This window comes from Metarhizium brunneum, chromosome 3, assembly GCF_013426205.1.
Source record: "Metarhizium brunneum chromosome 3, complete sequence".
Taxonomy (NCBI): Eukaryota; Fungi; Ascomycota; class Sordariomycetes; order Hypocreales; family Clavicipitaceae; genus Metarhizium; species Metarhizium brunneum.
The window spans coordinates 2,805,389-2,829,473 of record NC_089424.1 but is presented as its reverse complement, the minus strand read 5'-3'; the positions used below and the strand labels follow the sequence as shown (position 1 = coordinate 2,829,473).

Sequence of the window (24,085 nt, the reverse complement as noted above, 5' to 3'; positions counted from 1 at the left end):
CTTCTCTCGACTCCAAAGAAGACATTTTTATTTTTTCCTCCGTCTTGGGCGCGGTCCGTCTGAGCATGTTAAAGACACCCCATAGATGTTTTGCTTTATATTGGAGAAGGGACTTGCTGGTACTGGCCGGAGTGTGGGAGTTGGGGGTTGGGGTTGGATTGCTTGTAGATGTAGGGATTAATGAATATGATTACGACCTCGTGTGTTATTTTGCGTTTTGGTGCCTGTCGTCATGTTGCCGACCGCCGACCGGGGACTGATCCATCTAGAGACGGCGACTGTCCCACAGGGCCTTGAAGGCGCTCGCCCCCTTGGCCAGGAGGGCCTCGGGCTCGCCGACCTCGACGACTCGCCCCGCGGCCATGACGACGACGACGTCGCAGGCCCGCAGGACGTCGAGCCGGTGGGCGACCTCGACGACGGTCCTGCCGCGCAGGTCGTCCCGGATGGCGGCGCGCACGGCGTCGTCGGTCCGCGCGTCGACGCAGCTCGTCGCCTCGTCGAGCAGCACGACGGTGCCGGCGCCCAGCAGCGCCCTCGCGAGGAAGAACAGCTGCGCCTGCCCCGCCGACAGGCCCAGCGCTCCCATGTCGGCGTCGAGCCCGCCGCGGCGCGCGACGGCCGCCCACACGCCCGTCTTGCGGAGGGCCTGCTCGAGCGGGGCGTCGGCGTCGGCGCCGGCGTGCCTCCCGAAGGGGTCGAGGTTGCGCCGCGCCGTGCCGCGCAGCCGCACGCCGTCCTGGGGCAGGGCCGTGAGCCGCCGGCGCACCGCGTCCCGCGGGAGAAGGGCCAGGTCCTGCGCGTCAATGGTGATGCTGCCCCCGCGGATGTCGAGCAGACGCGCGAGCGCCAGGACGAGCGACGACTTGCCGCTGCGGGATGATGTCTGTCAGAATGGGATTTCTCTCGTGAATTTTTGTTTTTAAAAAGGGGCCACCAACCTCCCGGAGCGCCCGCACACGCCGACTTTCTGACCGGGCCGAATGGTCAGCGACACGCCCTTTAGGACGGGCTCGGACTGGTCACTGGCGGGAGTTAGTTTTCTCAGCCGAGGTTCTAGATAAGGGGCGATACGTGCCTGTACGCGGCGACGAGGTTCCTCAGCGCAATGGCCCCCAGGTCCGGCCACGCGGGCGGCAGGGGCGCGTGTTTGCGATGATGACGCGCCGGCCCGTCCTCGTCGGGGGTGTTGCCGGCGAACCACTTGAGGCGGGCGACGGCGCCGAGCGACGTCTCCAGGCGGGTCCACTGGTCGACGGCCTCGGCCAGCGTCTGGTTGAAGCCGATGAGGTTGACCATGGCGAGGCCGACGGCGGCGCTGCTGCCGCTGCTGCCGCCCGCCCGGAGCGCCAGGGCGACGAGGACCAGCGCGACGCCGGCGACAAACAGGTCCAGGACGACCTGGAGCCAGCGCTGGACGCAGAACATGGTGTAAAAGGGCCGCTGGGAGGCGTCGAGGCGCCGGTGGTTGTCGGCTCGGAAGGCGGGCGCCCAGCCGAAGGCGCGGATGGTCGGCAGGCCCGCGAGGGTTTCGGCGAACTGCGTGTAGAGCGGGGACTTGGCCTCGAGGTCGAGCAGGCGCAGCTGGCGCGACGTGCGGAGGTAGTATTTCTGGATGAGGTACAGGGCCAGGAAGCAGACGGGGATGGCGGCGGCGGCGGAGGATGCGCCGGAGGCGATGAGGCCGGTTTCCGCGAGGGCGCGGAGGGAGACTGGGGATATTGATTAGAGGTTTAGTTATGGAGAGGACAACAGTACGTACGCGTCGTGACGTTGAGAAAGGCCATGGGGAGGGCGTTGTCGATGAGCGTCATGTCTTGGCTGAATCTAGTCGGGAGTTTAGCACATGTGTGAGGTGGAGTGAAGGGGAGGACGACGGACCGGTTGAGCGTGATGCCGCTGTCTGTGCTGGCAAAGAAGTGCAACGGCGCCCTTGTTTGTGCGCGTTAGCTCGAGGTGAGGTTTGGGGGTTTGGCGTGCGTACCGGACGACGCATCGGAGGAGCATGTCGTGAAGACGGATGGCGGACTTGGGAACCCCGACGAGCGAGTAGTACCTTTGGCTTTGTTAGTCGGCAGGACAAGACGAGGAGATAAGAGTGCGGCAGGCATCACCCCATGTTGAGGGCGCCGAATGTCGTGGAAGCGAGCGCAAACCCAATGTAGCCGGCCATGTAGGCGTAGTCTGTCGGCCCTGTGCCCCTTTGCGTCCAGAGCTTCAGCCAGACCTCTGCATTACGGTTCAAGGTTAGCTTAAAACCGGTCTATGGTGTATTTCAAAGGACAACGGGCGCTGGCAACCCACGCGGCATCTTGACCATGGCGGTGTGCAAAACGCTCCCAACCAGCAGCGTGACCATGGCCACTGTGCCCAGGGACCGCACGTAGATCCTGTAGCAGTCGAGGTCGCCCGTCTGCCGGCCGAGGTCGGCTTCCGTCTTTGGAGACAGATCGGCAGCCGCCTCCGGGGATACCTTGGCCGGTTCGAGCGCGGCTTCGTCCGAGCCCGAGACGGTCGCGGTGCTGTCCGTGTCGCTCTCCAGGATGCCCCATTCCGAGGGATCGACCGAGTCGAAGCGCACCTGGTTCCGGACAGTGGCCCTGTCACCGAGCACGGTAATGTAGTCAGCCGCAGGGAGGAAGTTGACTTTTTTCACAAAGCGTCAGTCTCATGTCCAAGATTTGGAACCGGGCAACCGCAAGCGCACCGTGGTTCGTGGCCATGATGACGGTCGCATTCCACCGCCGAACGAGGCCGTCTCTGCCCAGGACGCGCTGGAAGACGGCTCTGGACGTAGTGCTGTCCAGGCCGCTGAATACGTCGTCGAGGAGGAGCACACTGCGCCGGGAGTATACCGCGCGCGCAAGGGCCTGGGTTTTCCAAAAACGTCAAAAAATCTCTTGCTTGTGCTTGGATGTTGGCCCGACTTACAACCCGCTGTTTCTGGCCGCCGCTCAATGCCACGCCTCCGGAGCCGACAATGGTCAAGTCCCGCGCGGGGAGCATGGACATGTCCTCGTCCAGGGCACAGGCTTCGATGACGGCGCGCAGCCACGCCTCGTCGAGGGGGGACTGGGCCGCGATGTTCTCCCGGATAGAGCAATTCTGCAGCCACGGCGTCTGGTCGCAGTACGCCATGGAGGAGACGTCGGCGACGAGACGGCCCCTTGCCAGGGCTAGTTCGCCGGCAATGGCCTTGAGCAGGGACGACTTGCCGCAGCCTACGCGGCCGACAATCATGGACACGGTTCCCCGTGGGAAGACCATGCTGATGTCTGCGAGGACTGTGACGTTCTCCCCGACGGTAAAGGTGGCGCTTTCGATGGCCACGGCCGGCATGAAAGGGTCCAGAGACGGGCGGGCTCGCGCCTCGAGTGCTGCAAGAGCAATGTTTGACGCTGGGTTCGCGTGCTTGGGCGCATCGTCCACGGGGGGCAGCGTGATGGATGAGCGGTACGCGGTAGACGGGGTCGAGGAGGCGGTCGGGGGTGCCATTTCCCGCAAGTCTCTTCTTTCGTCCATGACGAGGAATGCCTGGAGCCGGGAGAAGCAGCCGATGGCGCCAAAGAGCTGCACGATGGAAATGAGGATATTGAGAAGGGGTGTCTCGACGATGCTGATGATGGACAGGGAGGTGAAGGCCTCGGCCACGGTGAGCCCCTCGTCCGCCTTGGTCCAGAAAATGGCGGCGACGATGACAATGACGGGCGTGAGGTCTTCGGATGCCATGGCTAGCAAAAGGGCGTCAGCGCCCTCGAGTGCGGGTATCAGGAATCACAAATGGGCAGAAGGGGCATCTTTTACCAAGCCAATTGAGTTGGACCAGTATCCATCGAAACCTGACGGCCAGCTTGAGTTCGTGAATCCGGAGAGTCTGCAGCGAGTCGTAGAAAAGGCCCGTCAGGCCCATCATCTTGACGCCCTTGATCTGGCTCAACATTGTCGAGACGGAGCCGACGCGCTCCTGGATGGCCTTGTTCCATTGCACTCGGGCCGGGCCCATGGCCGGGGAAATGAGCGCACCGGCAGCAGAGGTACCTAGTCGAGACGGTCAGTGACAGAGCAGTCGAGGCAGAAGGGGTCTGGTAGTCTTTACAGAATGCAGGGATCAGGATAAACAGGCTGGGGACGCCGACGTTCCTATACAGCAGGTATATCGCCAGGGGGATCTCGATGAAACTCGCCCATATGTCGTGGATGGCATCGCCCGACATGACAATCGACTCGATATCCGTGCTCATCAAAGTCACCGGCGCCGAGTCCCTGACGGAAGACGCCTCCAGCCTGAGCGTCTTTTTAAACACCAACGAGGCCAGGCCGCCCCGGTACATGGTGAGAAGCTGGTACGTCATGTGGCGATATGCCGCGCTGCACACCGCAATGCCGACGTACACGAGGACGGTGGCGCCGACAAGGCTCGCAGCTACCTGGGCCGTCTGCTGCTCCGCGGGAGCGCCGACAAAGTCGACGACGGCGTTGATGAGAAAGGGCTGGGCGAAGGTGAAGCCGGTAAAGAGGAGCCGCGGGAGGACGCCGGCCAGGAACTGCCACTTGTACGCCAGGAACGTGCACTTCATGAGGGCCCAGCTGCCGGTTCTACCGTCTTTTGGTTCCATCTAAGTCAGGGTGAGTCGTCCCAGGGAGATGAAGAGACTGGCAAGGGGGGGTCCGGAGTACACACCATTGTCCCAGACGCTCTCCAGCCGACGCAGGAGCCTGGCCGAGTCGAACTTGTCCTCGATGGGCCCGACATGGTCGGCGGCAAGCAGCGTCTTTGCTCCGACGAGGAGCAGAGGGTTGAGCCACCAAAAGACGCCTCGGCTCACGACGCCCGCGGCCGCTTCGTCGGCGGTCGTCTTGCCCCTGCGCGCCGGGTCCTTGGGCGATTCTTCGAGGGCCAGCAGGGCGGCCTTGACGGCGAGGGAGGCCAGAGACACGCCGCCAATGGCAGCAAGGCCCGGCCGCGTGAGGTAGGTCCTTGCGGCGGCGGTGTCGAGGAGCGTCGAGAGGAGGAGGTACAGGTTCAGCAGGACAGACGGCCTGACCGACTTGTAGTGCTCTGCCCATGACAGCGCGCAAATGGCGCCGGCTTCCACGACGCCGATGACTGCTTCTGCGATGGACGTCTTTGTCCTGGGTGTGGATGGCGACGACCACAGCGCGACGAGGGCAAGTTGAAGACAAAGGTAGACGGCGATGGTGGCCTAAAGCGTGTTTAGTAGGAAACCATCTCTTCACGTGAGTAATGACTCGGCGGGATTCAACAGTGCGCACCTGTTTTGCTAGGAATAATTTGCGCGAGCGCACAATTGTATCACGGCGTACGAGGGTCCAAGTGCGCAGCGGCGCGACAAGGATGAAGATGGACGCGGGCAGCAGGGAGAGAATGCTCTGCTCGAAGAGAATGGTGAAGTCAAAGACGCCCGGTAGACTCGGGCCAAAGTCGTTGTCGGTACGTGCCATGATCCGAATACCAACGGGTTGACACCCAACAAATTGTTTGTTTCGCCCCTTCTACTACCAGCCCTGTATACTGGCAAAGTTTGTAAAACGAGAAAGAGAAAGAAAACCAATAGGTCTCAGAGCGACAATAAAGAGAGAGAAGAAAAAAGCTCGTCCGGGGTTAGAAAACATACATGGTTGAATGCGGCTAATAGACAGGGTGTCATGATACCTTATTTTCCAAAGCGCAGACAAGCACGTATATTTGGGGCAATAACGACAGGCCCAGGGATCTCAGCCGCCGTCAGACGGGGCAAACGGGAGCCTTCTCCGCAAGCCCGCGTCAATACACGGATGGAAACCCCGGCTTCACCCAGCATCGTGACGGCGGCTCTCGGGCGTTCAGGGTGGTCGTTCACGTGGCCGCCGCAAGTTGATTCCGAGACTAACAGCATCGAGTTTGTGAGTCTTGTGAGGCTGTGCGTTACGGGGCAGATGACCTTTTTCTTTGCTCGGCGCCAGGTGTTTCGTTTCCATGGCCGCGTCGAGCCCGACTCTTGCCGGCTCATGCTTGTGAGCCAAAGGGGAAGCGTCGGGTGGAAATGTCAAGTTTGCGCGGTCCACTTGCGCGGCGTCGGACTGGGGCGGCCATGCAGTGGGGACGGACGCTGCCGTTGATGCACATGTGAATTTTTTAAAAAAAAAAAATTTCCATGTCAAGATGGGTATTGAGCATCTCGGCGCTTTGGCTTCCGTTTTGGGGTTGCCGCCGCCGCCAAGCCGTTTCCCCGTTCCAACGGTCGACATGGACCCGGCCCGTCTTGGCTCCAGCCTCCGGGGCCGTGGCCAAGTCCGCGCCGGAGTGGAGAGGCAGTGTCTCGAGTCTCGACAGAATCGGTTGGTCAGCCCTGGTACTTGGTTGCAACTAGATAGCGACAAGAAATCATAACAGTCCTACCAACACCTTGGTGCGAGTACAGGCTGGGTCAAATGCCCGACTGCCGAAGGTAGACCGGCGCCTGGGCTTCGGCAATTGGCCAGCAACCGTGTGACCGTATCGCAGCTGAACAATGTGGCGGGATTGCCTGGACCACCAGGTCCCCTATGCATGCGTGTCGTCGCGAGTTAATCCTGCCATCCTGTTGGAGATGATGCCTTTTCTGGGGGGTATGTTGTCTCCACTGCATTGCATGGCATGGCGCAAGGCGAGGCATCTTGGAGTTTACCTGGGATCAAATGCACGGCACCAAACAACACAGAGCCACGTGTGCATAATAGCAACCATACTACCATTTTCGAATAGTTACCGAAAAGGTTCCATCGTGTCTAAATGGGCGCTAAACTTTTCCTGGGGTACATGAGTAGTAGCTACGTGGGTGCTGGCAATTTTGAAACATAGTTTCTAAATTCGGAGCAAAGTTCAGAGCACTTTCCGATGATATTGAGCTGCACACTGTATTTCTTTAAGTTTGAAGAGGTAGGGGAGCCGTTTGCGGCGCTCCATTTATTTGTCGTGTCTCAATGGTTGTCCAATATCGCCAATCGCGCGATAATGTCGTTGTCCGGCACTGCATTGGCCACGTTCACAGCCGGGTAATTCATCATGGAAATATCGAGGCGCTAGGATACAACCTCTTTCCTCCATGGGCTTTTCCTCCTAAATTTGGCTTCTAGCGTAGCTTTAGGTACGAATGTAGGCATTGGTAACCTACTGTCACGAATCCGTGTTCCCTTGTCCTTTCGAATCCATTCCACCGCAAGATGCAAAGAGTAACTATAGCAGCTGCCATCAACGTGGTCACAACTCTGCATGGCTTTTCTTTTTGCAAAATAGGACTAATAGAGGCCTGTACTTGTCAGATAGCGTAAGGTACCAAGGAGTTCATCGATAGGCCGCCTGGAATTTTCAATTTATACAGGAAGGGAGGCTGCCTAGAAGTATAAAACATGCTACATGGCGCCATATGCCATAACTAGGGCAAAAGAATTCGGACTAAATTCCTGAATCATGACAAACGCTCTTCCAACTCCCGTTATGCCGCAGACGCTTCCACAGCTGGAATAATCCTACCATCTGACGGGCCATGTGGCGCCAAAGATTCTCTCATCCTGAGCAAGCAGCTAATAGTTTGAAGTCTGACGGCAGGGCTTCGTGAAAAGTTGCCTAGCATAACATGATCGTCAATGTAGGGACCCCCCGTGAAAGCGGTCTTGGTAGGCAAGCCAGGGCAAACCTAGATTCAAAGTTCTGTGCCACTTAAGCGGTTTGCGACATCTAGACGCCAAGAAAGCCAACTTTTCATCTCGCTACTTGGTACCTTCCGCTAATGGCCTGTGATTATAAAGTCATCAGTATCTCCTTGGTAGTGCAAAGCATATAGCCAACATCAAGTCTCTCAAGTCCAATGTCTAGGGAACAAGCCATGGATAGTTGCTAAGAAGTAGGTCCAGGACATCACCCACACTCTACTTTCAAAATCAATACAACGGACGCGTCAAAATGCTTGGGTTCCAACATTATTTCATGGCAGCACTGCTGGTAGCCGGCACATATGCGAGCACCAACACCATGCCCCCAAGTACTACAAAGCCGCAGCCCCAACAAACATCTAAAATAGGCCCTGCTATTACAACAAGCCCTGTGTCTTATAGCAGACTCGAAAAAGTGCTAACAACAACACAAACCTGCGGGTATTTTGCCTCCGACACTGGTGCGTAATCGTGTGGCTCCCATATCCGATTCCACTGAACTCATCTGCCTTAGACTCACCGTTCGCGTGCGGCGGAACATCTGTCTGCGTCCACAATGACAAAAGAAGTCTCATGACCTGCTGTGGACTATTAACCGACTGCCTAGTACCTACGACATGTCTTCCATTCAATTCCTCCTTGGGAACTTCCTCCGTGGACAAGAGCAATACACTCTATTGGTATGATGATACAGGAGAAAACTGAATCGGCCTTGTATATTCTACGTGGTGAAGTGCTAATCTGCGGGGACGATAGTTCGGACAAGGCAAGCCCTTCCTGTGCAGTCTATCAATATTCCGACGATTATTATTCCGGGTATAGTTTTCTGTAGTGCGAAGCTGATGCAATAACAACGCCCATCTACTACATCTACCTCACCACCGATACTAGTAGTACTACATCGACTACCACGTCCGAGGCGCCTAGTCCTACATCGACCACCACGCCCGAGCCGCCAAGCTCAACACCAGTAGGCGCCATTGTAGGAGGAGTGGTGGGAGGAATAGGTAAGACGGAGAGCCGCCTCTTTGTCTATTAGTAACTGGATCTGACTGTGTTGTCTTCAGACGGCTTGGCCATCATTAGCCTCCTGGTCTTCTTCCTCCTCCGTCGACGGAAGAAGAAGATTTCGACTCCTCAGCAGCCATTCATGTCAGAGTATTCGCCCGACTATAACCGGGCCTCGCAGTGCAGTAGCAGCGCAGCGTTCGATCAGCGTTCCAGCGTAGCTGCCACAACCACTGGGGCAAGCTCGGCATTCGAACGCCAACAGGGTCTTGGTGGGAGCAGCATGTCAACGCCACCAGTAGCGTTTTACCCCTCTGATGTCACTGGGATGCAGCCGCAATACCAGGGAACGCAGGATATGTCCCCGAGTGACAAACCGTCCCGGCTTCATGAGATGTTCACTGGTTAACAGGTAGTAAGGCATAGGAGGGGCTTGGGAGGTCTTCAATTCAATCAGACTTTGTACGTTTGGCATACAAAGCAGAAGTAATATATTGAGAGAGGAGGAGCTAAATTGTAAACGAAGCAGGGGGCCGCTTCTGCAACTACTGTATATTGTGGTGGAAAAAATGTTTTTTATATAGTACCCGCATAGGTATCTAGCTTAACGTGTATATACGGACGAGTTGAGCAGTTACAAAGTCGAGACGAAACAGCTAGCCCTGGAAGGAATGAATTTATTTGTGCAAAAATCATGGCAATATACGACTAGCAGCTACGGATTGAATTGATGCGAAACTACCCCTTGACTGGACCCATGTATCCAGGATTAAGGCCTTTTTATAACAGAACACCAAAAGGATGCCTTTCATCCGCCCCGAAGACCGTCCACACGGTTATAAATAGGCTTGTGCGCCAAGTCCGGTCATATAGGCGGAATGTTCAAATTGATGTGGAAAAAGATAATAAAGAGTAGAATAGTAAAGATGAAATTAATTCCTCCTGTTGTGGCTGTTTTTTGTAAACATCTGCGACAACATTGAAAGTGTTGTAGGGTGGCCAGCCACTATGCACTCACGTGGACCAGACTTCTCTGTATAAATTGGTTATGTAAGCTTGGCAAGCCTAGCAGTTGGAGCAGCTAAGCTGAGCTAGACCGAGCATTATGAAATGACGTAGTTGCTATTTTTTCCTTGACCTAAAGGAGACTAACTGTCCCAAATCGTGATACATGCACTGTCAAGAGCACTGTCAAGCCTGCAACCATCTTCAGGTGGAGATGCATGCTCGTATTTGTGCGAATGCCATTGAACCAATCGTAGCCGGGACCAGACCGCAAAGCGTCGAGTATGCGGCTATCCATAACTGGGAGGACAAAGGCCTGCCCTGCCTCCTCTCCAGTCAATGCCATCATTCACGCAATATCCGCCGCACCAACACAAAGTCATAAATGCCCGTTTCTTCAACCGCCCACCATCCTGCCTCCCGGCCACCCCTCGACCCCAACCCAGAGGCCATCCATCAATGGCCACAGACAGCCCGCGGCCACCGACGCCAGGCCACTTCCACCCGTTCCCCCGGCTCCCCAGCGAGCTCCGGTCCAAGATCTGGCACTCGTCCTTCACCCCCCGCGTCGTCGAGCTGCACGGCCGCCGAGCGCACTACGCCGACGCCTTCAAACACCACGGCAGCGCGCCGAAATGGCAAAGCGGCTGCAACAACCCGGCCGCCCTGTCCGCCACCTCGGAGTCGCGGGCCGCCGCCCTGAAGCACTACCGCATCAAGCTGCCCCTCGCGACGGCGGCGTCGTGCGACCGCGCCGGCGATAGCGTCGCCCACCCCCACCGCGTGCTGTACGTCGACCCGGCCGCCGACACCCTCGTCGTCCTCGGCGACCTGGACTACTACCGCCTGTCGCTGCTCCTGCTGGACATTCGGCGCCGCGACCCGGCCGGCCACGGGCTGAGGCGGCTGGCCATCAGCGCGCGGTGGACCTGTCACCAGGGCGCGGGGACGTCCATCCGCGCCCTGGTGCGGAACATGTTTCCCGAGCTGGTGCAGATGGTTGTGTACATGTACGATGAACAACTGCCGCCGGCGGATTGGGCGAACGGCGTGTGCGCGCTGCGCGACTGCAGCCACAAGGAGTACTACAAGCGGTATGCCATGGGGAGGGGCCAGGAGATGAGGGACGGCGATGGATGGATCGTCGTGGGGGAGAAGGAGGTGAGGGTCATGGATCTCGACTTTGAGCGTGGATGGTAGCCGGGCGGAAGGTCGGCATCGTCTCCCGCCCATCGTTGAGGCTCGGTTTCAGACATGACCGGGCGATGGATGAACGGGTACATGGATTTCTCAGTTCCCTTGTGCCCGGCCAAAGGCCTGCACTGTAAATAACCAAACCACAGCTTCCCGTGTCCTGAAGCATGCGTGTCCCGCGTTGTTTGCATTCATGCCCAGCATATGTACAGTCCGCCTCGTCGCAAGATCCATCCCGCCCGCTGCTACAATGAAAATTGCGCATGCAAAAATGGAAACAAAAAAAAAAGAGCTCCAGCCGAGCACCCAAGGCCATAGTATCAACCCCCTCCAACAAGCCCCTCCATCACGAGACCGCCGCCAGCAGCCTTCCTCCTTGAAACCTCCACCTCTTCCAGCGGAAGCTTGGGCCCTGGGAGAGGTGCCATGATGCGTTCTCTGTGCCACGGCCCGACAAACATGCCCTCCGGGTCCACGCCGTCGCGTATCCCCCGAAACGCCGCCAAGCTCTCGCCATACATGGCCTCGATATCGGGCCGACACGTCTCAAAGTTCTTGGCCCAGTGCGGCCGGCCGCCCATGTCCCTCATCAACCACTCAAACGCCTGGTAGTAGCGGTCGCGGCACGGCGGGTCCCGCCAGTACGGCCGATACAAGGTTGCGTTGAGGTACAGCGTCGGGCCGTCGGGGACAGTCGGGTCCAGGTACGGACGGAGGCTGGACGTGAGGCTCGTGTCGCTCACCCGCACCTCGACCGGGGCGTGCACGTACAGCCCGTCGGCCGAGAAGGGGATGCCGTGCGCCACGTAGTCCGGGTCGTCGGGCGTGAGGCGGTTCAGCCAGGCGCCGAGTCGCCGCAGCGCCTCGGGCCCCCTGTGCAGGGGGATCGCCCACTCGTTCACAAACTGCGAGTAGAGGCAGTTCATCAGCAGCGCCCTTCGGCTCGGCTGGACGGCCGTCGTGGCCGACCCGTTGGCGAAGCCGTACTGCATGCCGAAGACGAACCACTCGACCCAGGGGAGGATCCGGGGGGCAAACTGCGCCAGGTAGAGCAGGTTGTGGTAGACGTAGTACCCCAGGGATCCGTCGTAGTAGCTCGCCGGGGGGTCCTGCTCGGGTTCCGCAGTTTTGTCTGCCTGCCACACGACGGCGCGTCTCGTGTAGGGGAACCACCACACCCTGACAAACTCGCTCTGCGTCCACAGGTCGAGCGGCCATCTCTTGAACAGCTTGTAGTCGGTGTCGATGGTCTGCGTCCACTTGAGCTTGAAGGCGGGGACCGCGCGAAGCGTGACCTCGGTGATGATGCCCAATGCGCCGAGAGATAGGAGCGCGGCTCGAAACAGCTCCGGGTTCGACTCGGCAGAGCAAAGTTTCGTTGTCCCATTGGCCAGTGTGATTCGGAGAGACTGCACATCTTCAGACATGAGGCCATGGCGCACACTGCTCCCGTGGGTTCCCGTCGAAATGGCGCCGGCAATGGACTGCTGGTTGATGCTCCCCAAGTTGGGCATGGCAAGACCGTGTCGCTCCAGCTCCTCGCACAGGGCGTACAGCCGTATGCCGCTCTCCATGGTCACCAGGCCCGTGTCCGTGCTGACGGCAAGGATCTTGTTGAAGCGGTCGAGGTTGACCATCCAGCTGGAGGTGCAGGTGATGTCGGAGGGCGAGTGGCCGCAGCCGGTGGTGACGATGCGCCGGCGACATGTCTGGGCGAGAGAAACAACCTTTTCCACCTCGGCGAGGGTCTCTGGCTGGATGTAGAGCTCGGGGATCGAGGAGAAGGTCCTCGCCCAGGTTCGATGGACGTGGTGCGGTTTCGCGCGGAACGCAACGCCGTCGGCGTTTTGGCCTCGCAGCTCGGATTCCGCCGCGGGATGCATGACGCGGGCTCTGGGAACGAGAAGGCAAGCAGTAACCGTGGGGTATCGCACAAGAACGAAATAAAAATGCCAGCAAGCTGACTGCTCGCCGCGGTGGTGGAGGGGCAGGGTGCGTTCCGGCGCACGGCAAAAAGTTGAAATGTTTAGAGAGAAATCTGCTCAGAGTTTATCAGATGCGGCGGGTCGAGGCCGAAGTGGGACCAGAACCCTTCAATGTTGCAGATGCCAGACGTCGGTCTTTAGACAAGGCGCTCACGCCTCATCATGACAAGGAAAGAGCCATGAGGACAAGTTTGCGCAAGGGCAGGCAGTTGGTCTGGATTTGTCATGGAAATCAAGCGCGTCATGACGGACGGCGGCGGACAAGTTGGCCCTTTATTTTGGTGGCGGTGCAATTGAGGCTCCGAGCCGACATCGACTCATTTCAAAACGTTTGGTTGGGAAAAAAAAAGGAAATGGCGACATGGTGGGGTCCGGCCACGAGCTTGCGCAGATGGCGGGCCGGCTTTCTTGCAGTGTCGATCGCAGGGTCCTGCCGACGCCTCATCGATTCTTACTAATAAAGTGACATCAATGAGCTTGTCTGGCTTGACACTGCCAATTGGAGGCTGCCATTGAATTGTCAAGTGACGGGCCAAGGTGCAGGCCAATCAGCAAACAGTATTCCGTAGGGCGCTAATGTCTGTATTGTGCACCAGATTTACCCGCATAACGACGATATAGTAGTTATGCATCGACATAATTTCATCAAAATCAAGGACGCAGCATTTTTTGGTGGACCCGCGCAACTGGCATTGGCTGCACATACGGCGCACTAGTTGGCATGTAGCAACAGCATCCACACCCTATTCATCAACCGTCGACACATGCAACAATAAACACAGTCTGGATATGATACCCGTCACCACTGACTTGATCTATTTCCATGCGAAGCTACCTAGCTGCTGGATTCTTGGTGCCATTGCCATGTCTCGCGCGCAATTCCGCCCTTGCCGCATTTTCTTCTTTTTCTTTAACAAGTACACCTGTAGACCAAGTACGGAGTGCCCCGTACGGAGGCGACTTAATGGTCGCCGGGCGCATCCGGAGCGGGGATCGGGCCGAGCGGCTGTTCGGAGCACTCGCCAACAAGCCCGGTCGGAAGGCCGCCGCTGATAGCCACCACGTTGGAGCCGCAGTTGCCAACCCGCGCCACGTGGATGCTCCTGCGTGCCGAGTCGTACACGACATAGGCCCTGCGCAGGAAATGACCGCCGATCCAAACATCTTGCCCAAATCGCCCAAATTAGTCCACGTACAAGGTTCAACAGGGGGGTTCACCAACGGCTCTCCTTACCAGCAGGGTAATTTCCCGAAATAATGGCCACCGGGCAGTTACCTCCCGTCTTGAGCTGCGGAATATTCATCTCAAAGTCCTTGACGGGAATCGTGATGGACAACGTGTCGCTCATGGCCAGCGTGAGGCGGGCATCCCGCATCAAGGTGCAGTTGACGACGGGGACGCTGCTGCCCTGGGGAACCGTGGCTCCCAGCGCCGCCACGACCCGGTCGTAGAGGGCCTTTTTCAACGCCACCGCCGGAGACCCCGAGTCGAGTCCGATGGTCAGGCCTTGGCCCTGGATGACTTGGTCGGCGTTGGTGCCGCCAGACACCGAGATGGACTTCATGTTGACGACGTAGCTGCCCACGTACGTACGGATGGTTAGTCTCCCCGAGGCACAGCCGTGAGAGATTTATACGAGTTTTCCCTCGTCACTTACTGGTTTGATGTCTGGGACGCAAATGGGAACGTTTCAAGCGGGCCGGCAAACCTTTTGGTATCGTAGCCGCCAAAGGTGATGGCGCCCTTGCCGTTCCCATCCACACTCATGCTAAAGGCCGCGTCGGGAATCACCTTGTTATCCAGCATCTTCTTGATAATGAACTCGTTGGCGTACGGGTTCTTGGGCCCGGGCGCCCGCAGGCCGAGGATGCCGACGTTGCGCCCTACGCGGGTAGGCCATTTCTCGAGGTTGGCAACGCCAAACTGCAGCTCGCCCAGCGAACGGCCTAGTACACACTGATGTGTTGGGCTCTGATTTTCTTTCCTTTGGGTATTGGACATATAATAACGTACCTTTTATGGATACCACGTCGGCACTCACGTTCCAGAGAACGAATTCGTTCTGGCCGTATTGCGAGCCGTATTCCTTATTGAGCTCGCGCCGGCTGGTGCTGCGGTCCTTGTCGAAGTAGACGGATGCCGGCTCGTCTCTTGCCTTGCCGGCGCGCACCTGCGGCACCCAGAACAGGTCGGAGCCCGTGTCTGGTTCTATAATAACTGTTTACGCCGGCGTGCCCAGCTTAAAAGGTATATTATTATATAAATATTATATCCCCTCCGGAAGAGGTAAAACCGCCAATACAGATTTATTTGGCAGCTTTGGTCTTGTAGGCCTTTTTGGCCTTTTTGGCCTTTTTAGCCTTGGCTTTGCTAGCCTTGTTGGCCCCTTTTATGGCCAGTCTTATAGCTTTTTTAGTGCTACGCTTTAGTTTAGTGTTTTTAGAGGCGGCTTTTTTTTTTAAATTTCTAATTATTTTTATAACCTTTTTAATTTTTATAAAATTAGGATTTTTAGCCTTAAAATAAGTATTCTTTTTATTATAAAAAGCTTTTAATTTATTAATAATTATATTACTTACTAGGCCTTATTAACTTTAACCCTTAAAAGTTATAATAAATAACCTATTTATATTAGGCTTTTTATTATACTTAGTTATCTTATTATTATTAGTAAGCTAGTCTAGTTAATTTTATTTTATAAGAGCTTATATTAATAGGTATATATTTTATATATAATAGTTTATAAATAGCTATAATAGATATTAGTAAGTGCTTATAAGAAATATATATATATAAGGGTAGTAACTCACAATTAGTTATATTAGTATTATTAATCTTAGTATTCACTAATAATAAATATTTTATTAATACTAATATATAGTTATAACAAGGTCTTAATAGTAAAAAAAGCAGATAACTTAAATATAAAATTAACTTAGAATATAAAAGAGGGTAAACCTTATAAATATATTATATATATAGGTATTTTAGGTTTTTAGCGTAACTTAGTATAAGTTATAGCTATAAAATTATAATAATATATAAGGTTTAACTATATAATAATAGCTAAGGCTATTATAAAGTAGCTGTAACTAGTAGGTTATAATATAGTATTAATTACGCTGGTATATCTAATATATTATGATATATAAATAATTTACTTTTCTAGTTTTTTACTATTTTTAGCCTAATATAACCTAATATTATTTTAGATTTTATGCTTATATAATATTAGTATTATATATATAATTTTATTTAACTATAAAGTAAATTAACTAAATATTAATATTAATATAAATATTATATTATTATAAAAATATAAATTATATTTTAAATATAATAATAATTATATAAAAACTTAAAATTTAATATAAACTTTAAATATTTAAAATACCCTTTTAATAAAGGTAAAACTATTAATATAAATTTATTAGGTAGCTTTACCTTTAATATTATTAGCTTTATTAAGCTTTTTTATAATTAATATAATAGCTTTTTTAAAGTTATATTTTAGCTTTATATTTTTAAAAGCTTTTTTTTTATATTTTTAATAATTTTATTATTTTTTTTTAATTTTTATTAAGTTAAAATTTTTAGCTTTATAATAATTATTTTTTTTATTATAAAAAGCTTTTAATTTAATATTAATTATATTATTTTTTAAGTTTTATTAACTTTTAACTTTTAAAAATTATAATAAATAACTTATTTATATTAAGCTTTTTAGTATTTTTACTTATATTATTATTATTTATTAATATTTAGTTAATTTACTTTATAATTAAATAAAATTATATATATAATACTAATATTATATAAGTATAAAATCTAAAATAATATTAGGTTATATTAGGCTAAAAATAATAAAAAACTAAAAAAGTAAATTATTTATATATTAGTATAATTAGTATTATATTATAGCTTATTAATTATAATTATTTTATAATAGCTTTAGTTATTATTATATAATTAAACCTTATATATTATTATATAAACCTATTAATTTTATAATTATAACTTATATTAAATTATATTAAAAACCTAAAATACCTATATATATAATATATTTATAAGGTTTTTTTTATATTTTAAGTTAATTTTATATTTAAATTATTTTTTTATTATTAAAACCTAATATAATTAATTATAAGTTATTACTTTTATATATATATATATTTTATAAGTATTTATTAATATTTATTATAATTATTTATAAACTATTATATATAAAATATAAACTAATAATAATAAGATAATTAAATATAATAAGCTATTTATAAAGGACTAGCTATACTTATAGCTATATATATATATTATTAAATAATAAGAATAAACTTAAAAAAAAAAGGTTTTATTTTCTTTTTATTTTTTTTTATTTTATTTTAACTTAAAATTTATTTATATTAAGTTTAATTTAGCTTTACTTAAAGTTTTACTTAAATTTTAAGGTTTTTAATAGCTTAAAGTTTATTTATATTAGATTTAAGCTAGTTTTACTTAAAATTTTACTTAGACTTAAGCTTTTAGCTTAAATTTATAATATATTTTTTTATTTACTTATATTAATATTAATATTTGGTTAATTCGCTTTATAATTAAATAAAATTATATATATAATACTAGTATTATATAAGCGTAAAATCTAAAATAATATTAGGCTATATTAGGCTAAGAATAATAAAAAACTAAAAAAGTAAACTATTTATATATATATTATAATATATTAAATATACTAGTATAATTAATATCACGCTATAACTTGCTAGTTGTGGCTATTTTATAATAGCCTTAGCTATTATTATATAGTTAAACTTTATATATTATTATAATTTTATAGCTATAATTTATACTAAGTTATACTAAAAACCTAAAATACCTATATATATAGTATATTTATAAGGTTTCTCTTGTATTTTAAGTTAATTTTATATTTAAGTTATTTGCTTTTTTTACTATTAAAACCCTATTATAATAATATAACTAATTATAAGTTGCTGCTCTTATATATATATATCTCTTATAAGCACTTACTAATATCTATTATAGCTATTTATAAATAATAATAATATAGGCTTTAAAGGTACTAAACTACCTAACGCAAAGCCTAATATAAGTAGATTATTTATTATAACCTTTAAGGGTTAAAGCTAATAAAGCCTAGTAGGTAATATAACTATTAATAAATTAAAAGCTTTTTATAATAAAAGAAATACTTATTTTAAAACTAAAAATCCTAATTTTATAAAAATTAAAAAGGTTATAAAAATAATTAAGAATTTAAAAAAAAAAGCCTTTAAAAATACTAAACTAAAATATAATACTAAAAAAGCTATAAAACTAGCTATAAAAAGAGCTAATAAGGCTAATAAAGCTAAGGCTAAAAAGGCTAAAAAAGCTAAAAAGGCCTATAAGGCTAAAGCTGCCAAATAAATTTATATTAGCGGTTTTACCTTTTCTGGAGGGTTATTTACTTATATTATTAAATAATCCTTTTTTTTAAAGTTAATATATATATATTTTACTTTTACTTTTATTTATTTTAGCTTTTTTATAAAATATAAAATAACTTTTTTAAAAAAAATAAAAATATTTTTATTTACTTATTATAATTTTTTTTTTAATTATCTTAATATTTTAATTATTTTAATTAAAATTACTTAATTACTTTTTTATTTATACTTTTATTATTATTTTATTTTAAAATATTTTTTTTAAGTTATTTTATTTATAAATATTAATTAATTTTTAATTTATAATTAATTTACTTTATAATTAAATAAAATTATATATATAATATAAGTATTATATAAATATAAAATTTAAAATAATATTAGGTTATATTAGGCTAAAAATAATAAAAAACTAGAAAAGTAAACTATTTTAGTATAATTAGTATTATATTATAGCTATTAATTAAGGCTATCTTATAATAGCCTTAGCTATTATTATTATAAAAGTAAACTATAAACCTATTAATTTTACGCTTATAACTTATATTAAGTTATACTAAAAACCTAAAATACTTATATATATAACATATTTATATAGTTTACCCTTACTTATATTTTAAGTTAATTTTATTTTTTTTTATTTAAGTTATTTACCTTTTTTATTATTAAAACCTTATTATAAATAACTAATTATAAGTTACTACTCTTATATATATATATCTTTTATAAGTACTTATTAATATTTATTATAGCTATTTATAAACTATTATATATAAAGTATATACTAATAATAATATAAGCTTTAAAGGTATTAAGCTACCTAATATAAAGCCTAATATAAGTAAATTACTTATTATAACTTTTAGGGGTTAAAAGCTAATAAAGCTTAAAAAATAATATAATTAATACTAAATTAAAAGCTTTTTATAATAAAAAAAATAATTATTATAAAGCTAAAAATCTTAATTTAATAAAAATTAAAAAAAATAATAAAACTATTAAAAATATAAAAAAAAAAGCTTTTAAAAATATAAAGCTAAAGTATAGCTTTAAAAAAGCTATTATATTAATTATAAAAAAGCCTAATAAGGCTAGTAATATTAAGGGTAAAGCTACCTAATAAATTTATATTAGTAGTTTTACCTTTTTTAGAGAGTTATTTATAAATATAAAAAAAAAAAAATATTTATTATTATTATTATACTTAATTTAATATTTTTAAATTACTTTTTTAGTTTTAATTATAATTATTACTTAAATAAATATATTATTAAAAGTAATTTAAATAATAAAAATTTCTTTAATAATAATAAAATACTTAACTTTTATATTTTTTATTATTAATAAATTATAAATATAAGTAAAAAAAAATATATACTTAAATTTAATATAACTTATAAAGCTTATTATAATACTTATAAATATTATTATTAAAAAATATATATTTTTATTAAAAATATAAAATTATATTATAAATAAAAAAAAGTTATATATTTATATATTAATAAGTAATATATTATATTTATAGCTTTTAAGAAAAATATAATTAATAATTAAAAAGTATATTATATTAGATTTTTAGTTTTATTTACTTTTATTATAAGAAAATTTAAAATTATATTTAATTATACTTATTATAATTTTAAGGTAATTTAAGCTATTAATACTTATAATTAATTTTTTAATTAAATTATTATTTTAATAAATACTTTTTTATTTTTTAGTTAATATAAATAAAACTTATTATAAGTTAATAAGCTTATTTTAATTAATTTTTTTATAAGTAAAATAATATAATTATTTTTATTATTTAAATTATTATTAATTAATATAAAATAATTTAATAATAATACTTAATTATATATAAAACTTATTAATTATATTAAATTATTATTTAATTTATAACTTTTTTTATTTATTATACTTTTTAGCTTTTTTTTTTTATTATTATTATAATTTTTAATAAAAATATTATTTATTAGCTTATTTTTTTTATTATTATTTTAATTTTTAATAAAAACTTATTTTATAATAATATTAACTTTAATAATTAATATAATATTAATAATAAAAATAATATTAATTTAATTAATAATAATTTTAGCTTTAATTTATTATTATTTTTTAATATTTTACTTAACTTTAAGGTTTTTTAGTATTATATTTTTAATATTATTTAGTTTTAAAAAGCTTAAATTAATTATTTTATTAAGCTTATTTTTATTATATATTTTTTAATTTATATTTTATTTAATATTTATATTTTTAGGTTTTATATTACTTATATTTTATTTAATATTTTTAATATTTTATATTAAATACTTTTAGCTTTTATTATTAATATTTTATATTATTTTAATATTAGCTTATATTTAAGTAATTTTAACTTATTTATTAATTATTAATATATTATATATTATTCTTTTTATTTTATTATTAATTCTTTTAGTTTTAATTTTTTTTTATTATATTTTTACTTATTTTAATTATTATTTATTTATTTAATTATACTAGCTTACTATTTAAAGCTCTAGTACTTTTATTATTATTTATTATAAGAAAAATATAGTTAAAAACCTATAATTATCTTGTTTTTATATTAGCTTTTTATTAAATTTAATATATTTTTATTTATATTATTAAAAAGTTAATATTATTAACCTAATATCTAGTTATTTTAAAAAGGTTTTATTATTTTTTTTAGGCTTTTATTTTTTTAAAATATTACTTAACTTAATTTTATATTATTTATAATATAATTTTATATTAGGTTTAATAATATTAGTTTTTTATTTTAATAGTTTTATATATAAAGTATTAGCTTACTTTTAGCTTACTTTTAGGCTTATTTTATATTTAATATAGCTATTATAACCTGCTTAATAGTAGCTAGTACTAGCTAGCTATAATAGTTATTAGCTTTTAGCTTTAAGTATAAAAGCCTTAATTTTTTTAGGTTTTAGCTTTTTTCTTTTCTTTTTTTTTTTATTTTACGCCTTAAAAAAAGTATATAATTTTAGATTTAAGGTAAGCTTTTATTATTATTTTTATAGCTTTTTACTTACTTATATTTTTATATTTTATTTAGCTAATTATATATTTTTATAGCTTTAAAATTATATTAATTTATAAGTTTTTATTTTAGTTTTATTATAATTTTATATTAGCTTTATATTAATTTATTTTTAAAAGTTAAAAATTTTTTTTTTTTAGCTTTTAATATTTACCTTTTATAATTATTAATTACTTAAAATATATTTATATTAGCTTTACCTTAAGTTCTTATTTAACTTATTATATAAATATCTTACTAACCTTCTAAGAAAACTAAGGCTATACTAGCTAAGAAAATACCTATATTATAGCCCTAATATAGTTTTAGCGCGTTAACTTTCTTAAATACCTTATAATTATAAGATTAAAAAGCTAGTTTTAACTTTAATAAAAGCTATTAAAATTTTTAAAAAAAATTAAAAAAGTATATTACTTATTATAAATTTAGGTTTTATTTATTATTAACTTATATAAATATTAAATAACTTTAATATATTTTATTATAATATTATTAAAATAAAAAAGTATATTAGTTTTTTAACTTTAAATTAAGTTTTTATTAGGTTTATTTTTTTTACTTAATATAATAATAATAATAATAAAATTATTATTACTTTTATTATTATAAACTTAATTTTTAATTAGATTTTTATTAAGAATTATTAGATTTATATTATAATTAAAGTACTTTTAAATTAATTTTATAAGTATATTAATATTATTAATTTACTTATAAAGTAGTTTTATTTTAAACCTTTTAATAATTTTTTTAGGCTTATATTAAGCTTATATTAAAGGGTATTATAAGTAATATTATAAAAAGTATTATAAGTAATAATTTAATTAATATTAATATTAATTTATTAAATAAAAGTAATAATAAAAATTTAATATATTATTATATTATATATATAATATACTTAATATATAATAATAAGTAAGCTAATACTTTTAATAATAATACTTAATAATTTTATAATAATTTTATAATAAGTTTACTTTTAATATTTTATTAATAATAATTTAATAATTTAATAATTTAATAGTTTATTTATTTAAAAATAATAATTTAATTTAAGCTTATAATACTTTTATAATATTTTTAATATATATTTATAATATATTTATAATATTATAATTTTAAGTTTTTATTTATTAATATTATATAAAGGTTTTTATTAGCTTATATTATAAAAAATATTATAAGTTAAAAAACTATTATATTATAATAGCTATATTATAAAGCTACTTTAAAGCTATATAAATATTATAATAATTATATAAAGGTTTTTTTAGGTTTAAGTTATTATAAGCTATTAAGTAAAGTAAATATTAAAGGAATATATAATACTAGTTTTTTACTTTATTTTTATACTAATAAAATAATAAAAATATTATAAGTATATAATAATAAAAAAGAAACTTATTAAGCTTTATTTTCTTAGTTTATAATTATATAAAAGCTAAAAATTTATATTTATATAAGTTTTTATATAATTTAAAAATTTTTTTAGGTATTTAAAATTAAGTAAAATTATTTATTATTTTAATTTTATAATATAATTATTATACTTTTATTACTTTTTTTATTTAGGCTTATTTATTTACTTATTTTATTAGTAAAGCTTTTTTTAGGTTAAGCTTATTATAAGGGTTTTTTTACTACTTAGTATTTAAGTATATTAATATATATTAAGGGTTTTTTCTTATTTTTTAGTATTTTAATAATTATTATATATATAACCTAAATTTATATTATAAGCTTATTAACTTTAAGTTATTATTTAAATATTTAGATTTTATAATTAAAATATAAGTTTAAAAAGAGAATAATTATTTTAGTTTTTAGGTATTTTATTAAAATAGCTTTATAAGTACTAGTTATAATCTAAAAATATTATATTTACTTTATAGTAAAAGTATAAGTAATTTTTTTAATTATACTTTTAAGAAAATTAATTTTATAATATATACTAGCTTTATAAGCTATTAAGCTTTTAATAATTTATATATATAATAAATATACCTTAATAAAACTATAATTTTATATAAAAATTATAAGTATTATAAAAGTATATTATTATTATTTTAGCTTTATTTTAAATTTTTTATAATATATAAATTAATTAAATTTTTAGTTTAATTAAACTTTTAAAAACCTTTTATTAAGTATAAATTAAATTATAATAACTTTAAATTAAATTATTTTTATTTTTATTTTATATTTTCTTATAAAGTATATAAAATTACTTTTTATTAATTTAAATAATATTTTTATTTTTATAATTTATATTTAATATATTTTTTATATAATTTTAAGCTAATATATTATTATATTTATATAGGTTTTAATTAATATAAAATTAATATTATTAATAAAGCTTATAATAAAAATTTTATTTATTACTTATAATTAATTAAAAAATAATATTATATATAATAAAAATAAAATAAAAAATAATAATAAGCCTTAAAGTATTTTAATTTAAACCTAAAATTTTTATAATTTTTTATTATTAAAATTAAGCTAAAATAATTTTTTTATAATAAAATTATAAATTTATAATATAATTTATTTAAGAAACTTATATTTTAAAATATGATATATAAGCTTATTATAATTTATTATATTAAAAGCTTTAAATAAATTTAGTTATAAAAATAAAGCTATTTTATTATATTTTTATATTATATAT

At 40.9% G+C, this 24,085-nt stretch overlaps 5 protein-coding genes across 5 annotated transcripts; 2 read left to right on the top strand and 3 right to left on the bottom strand.

Moving 5' to 3' along the window:
• Positions 1-265: 265 nt before the first annotated feature.
• Positions 266-5,463, bottom strand: abcB_5 (ABC multidrug transporter B; the record flags this gene model as incomplete). Its single annotated transcript, XM_066130713.1, has 13 exons — positions 266-872; positions 942-1,025; positions 1,085-1,712; positions 1,763-1,932; positions 1,985-2,056; positions 2,115-2,229; positions 2,305-2,646; positions 2,708-2,870; positions 2,932-3,731; positions 3,805-4,038; positions 4,097-4,616; positions 4,680-5,204; positions 5,275-5,463. 13 exons carry the CDS (start codon positions 5,461-5,463, stop codon positions 266-268), a joined length of 4,449 nt encoding a protein of 1,482 aa, XP_065986644.1.
• A 2,846-nt stretch (positions 5,464-8,309) lies between these two features.
• On the top strand, positions 8,310-9,109 carry G6M90_00g060960 (uncharacterized protein; the record flags this gene model as incomplete). The annotated part of the gene is made up of 3 exons (XM_014687286.1): positions 8,310-8,372; positions 8,525-8,699; positions 8,760-9,109. 3 exons carry the CDS (start codon positions 8,310-8,312, stop codon positions 9,107-9,109), a joined length of 588 nt encoding a protein of 195 aa, XP_014542772.1.
• A 1,055-nt stretch (positions 9,110-10,164) lies between these two features.
• G6M90_00g060950 (uncharacterized protein) lies at positions 10,165-10,905 on the top strand (the record flags this gene model as incomplete). Its single annotated transcript, XM_014687287.1, has 1 exon — positions 10,165-10,905. The coding sequence occupies one exon, from the start codon at positions 10,165-10,167 to the stop codon at positions 10,903-10,905; it is 741 nt and encodes a 246-aa protein (XP_014542773.1).
• Positions 10,906-11,219: 314 nt separating this feature from the next.
• G6M90_00g060940 (uncharacterized protein) lies at positions 11,220-12,782 on the bottom strand (the record flags this gene model as incomplete). Its single annotated transcript, XM_014687288.1, has 1 exon — positions 11,220-12,782. One exon carries the CDS (start codon positions 12,780-12,782, stop codon positions 11,220-11,222), a length of 1,563 nt encoding a protein of 520 aa, XP_014542774.1.
• Positions 12,783-13,845: 1,063 nt separating this feature from the next.
• Positions 13,846-14,886, bottom strand: SAP10 (Candidapepsin-10; the record flags this gene model as incomplete). Its single annotated transcript, XM_066130712.1, has 3 exons — positions 13,846-14,048; positions 14,119-14,462; positions 14,543-14,886. The coding sequence occupies 3 exons, from the start codon at positions 14,884-14,886 to the stop codon at positions 13,846-13,848; spliced, it is 891 nt and encodes a 296-aa protein (XP_065986931.1).
• Positions 14,887-24,085: the final 9,199 nt, after the last annotated feature.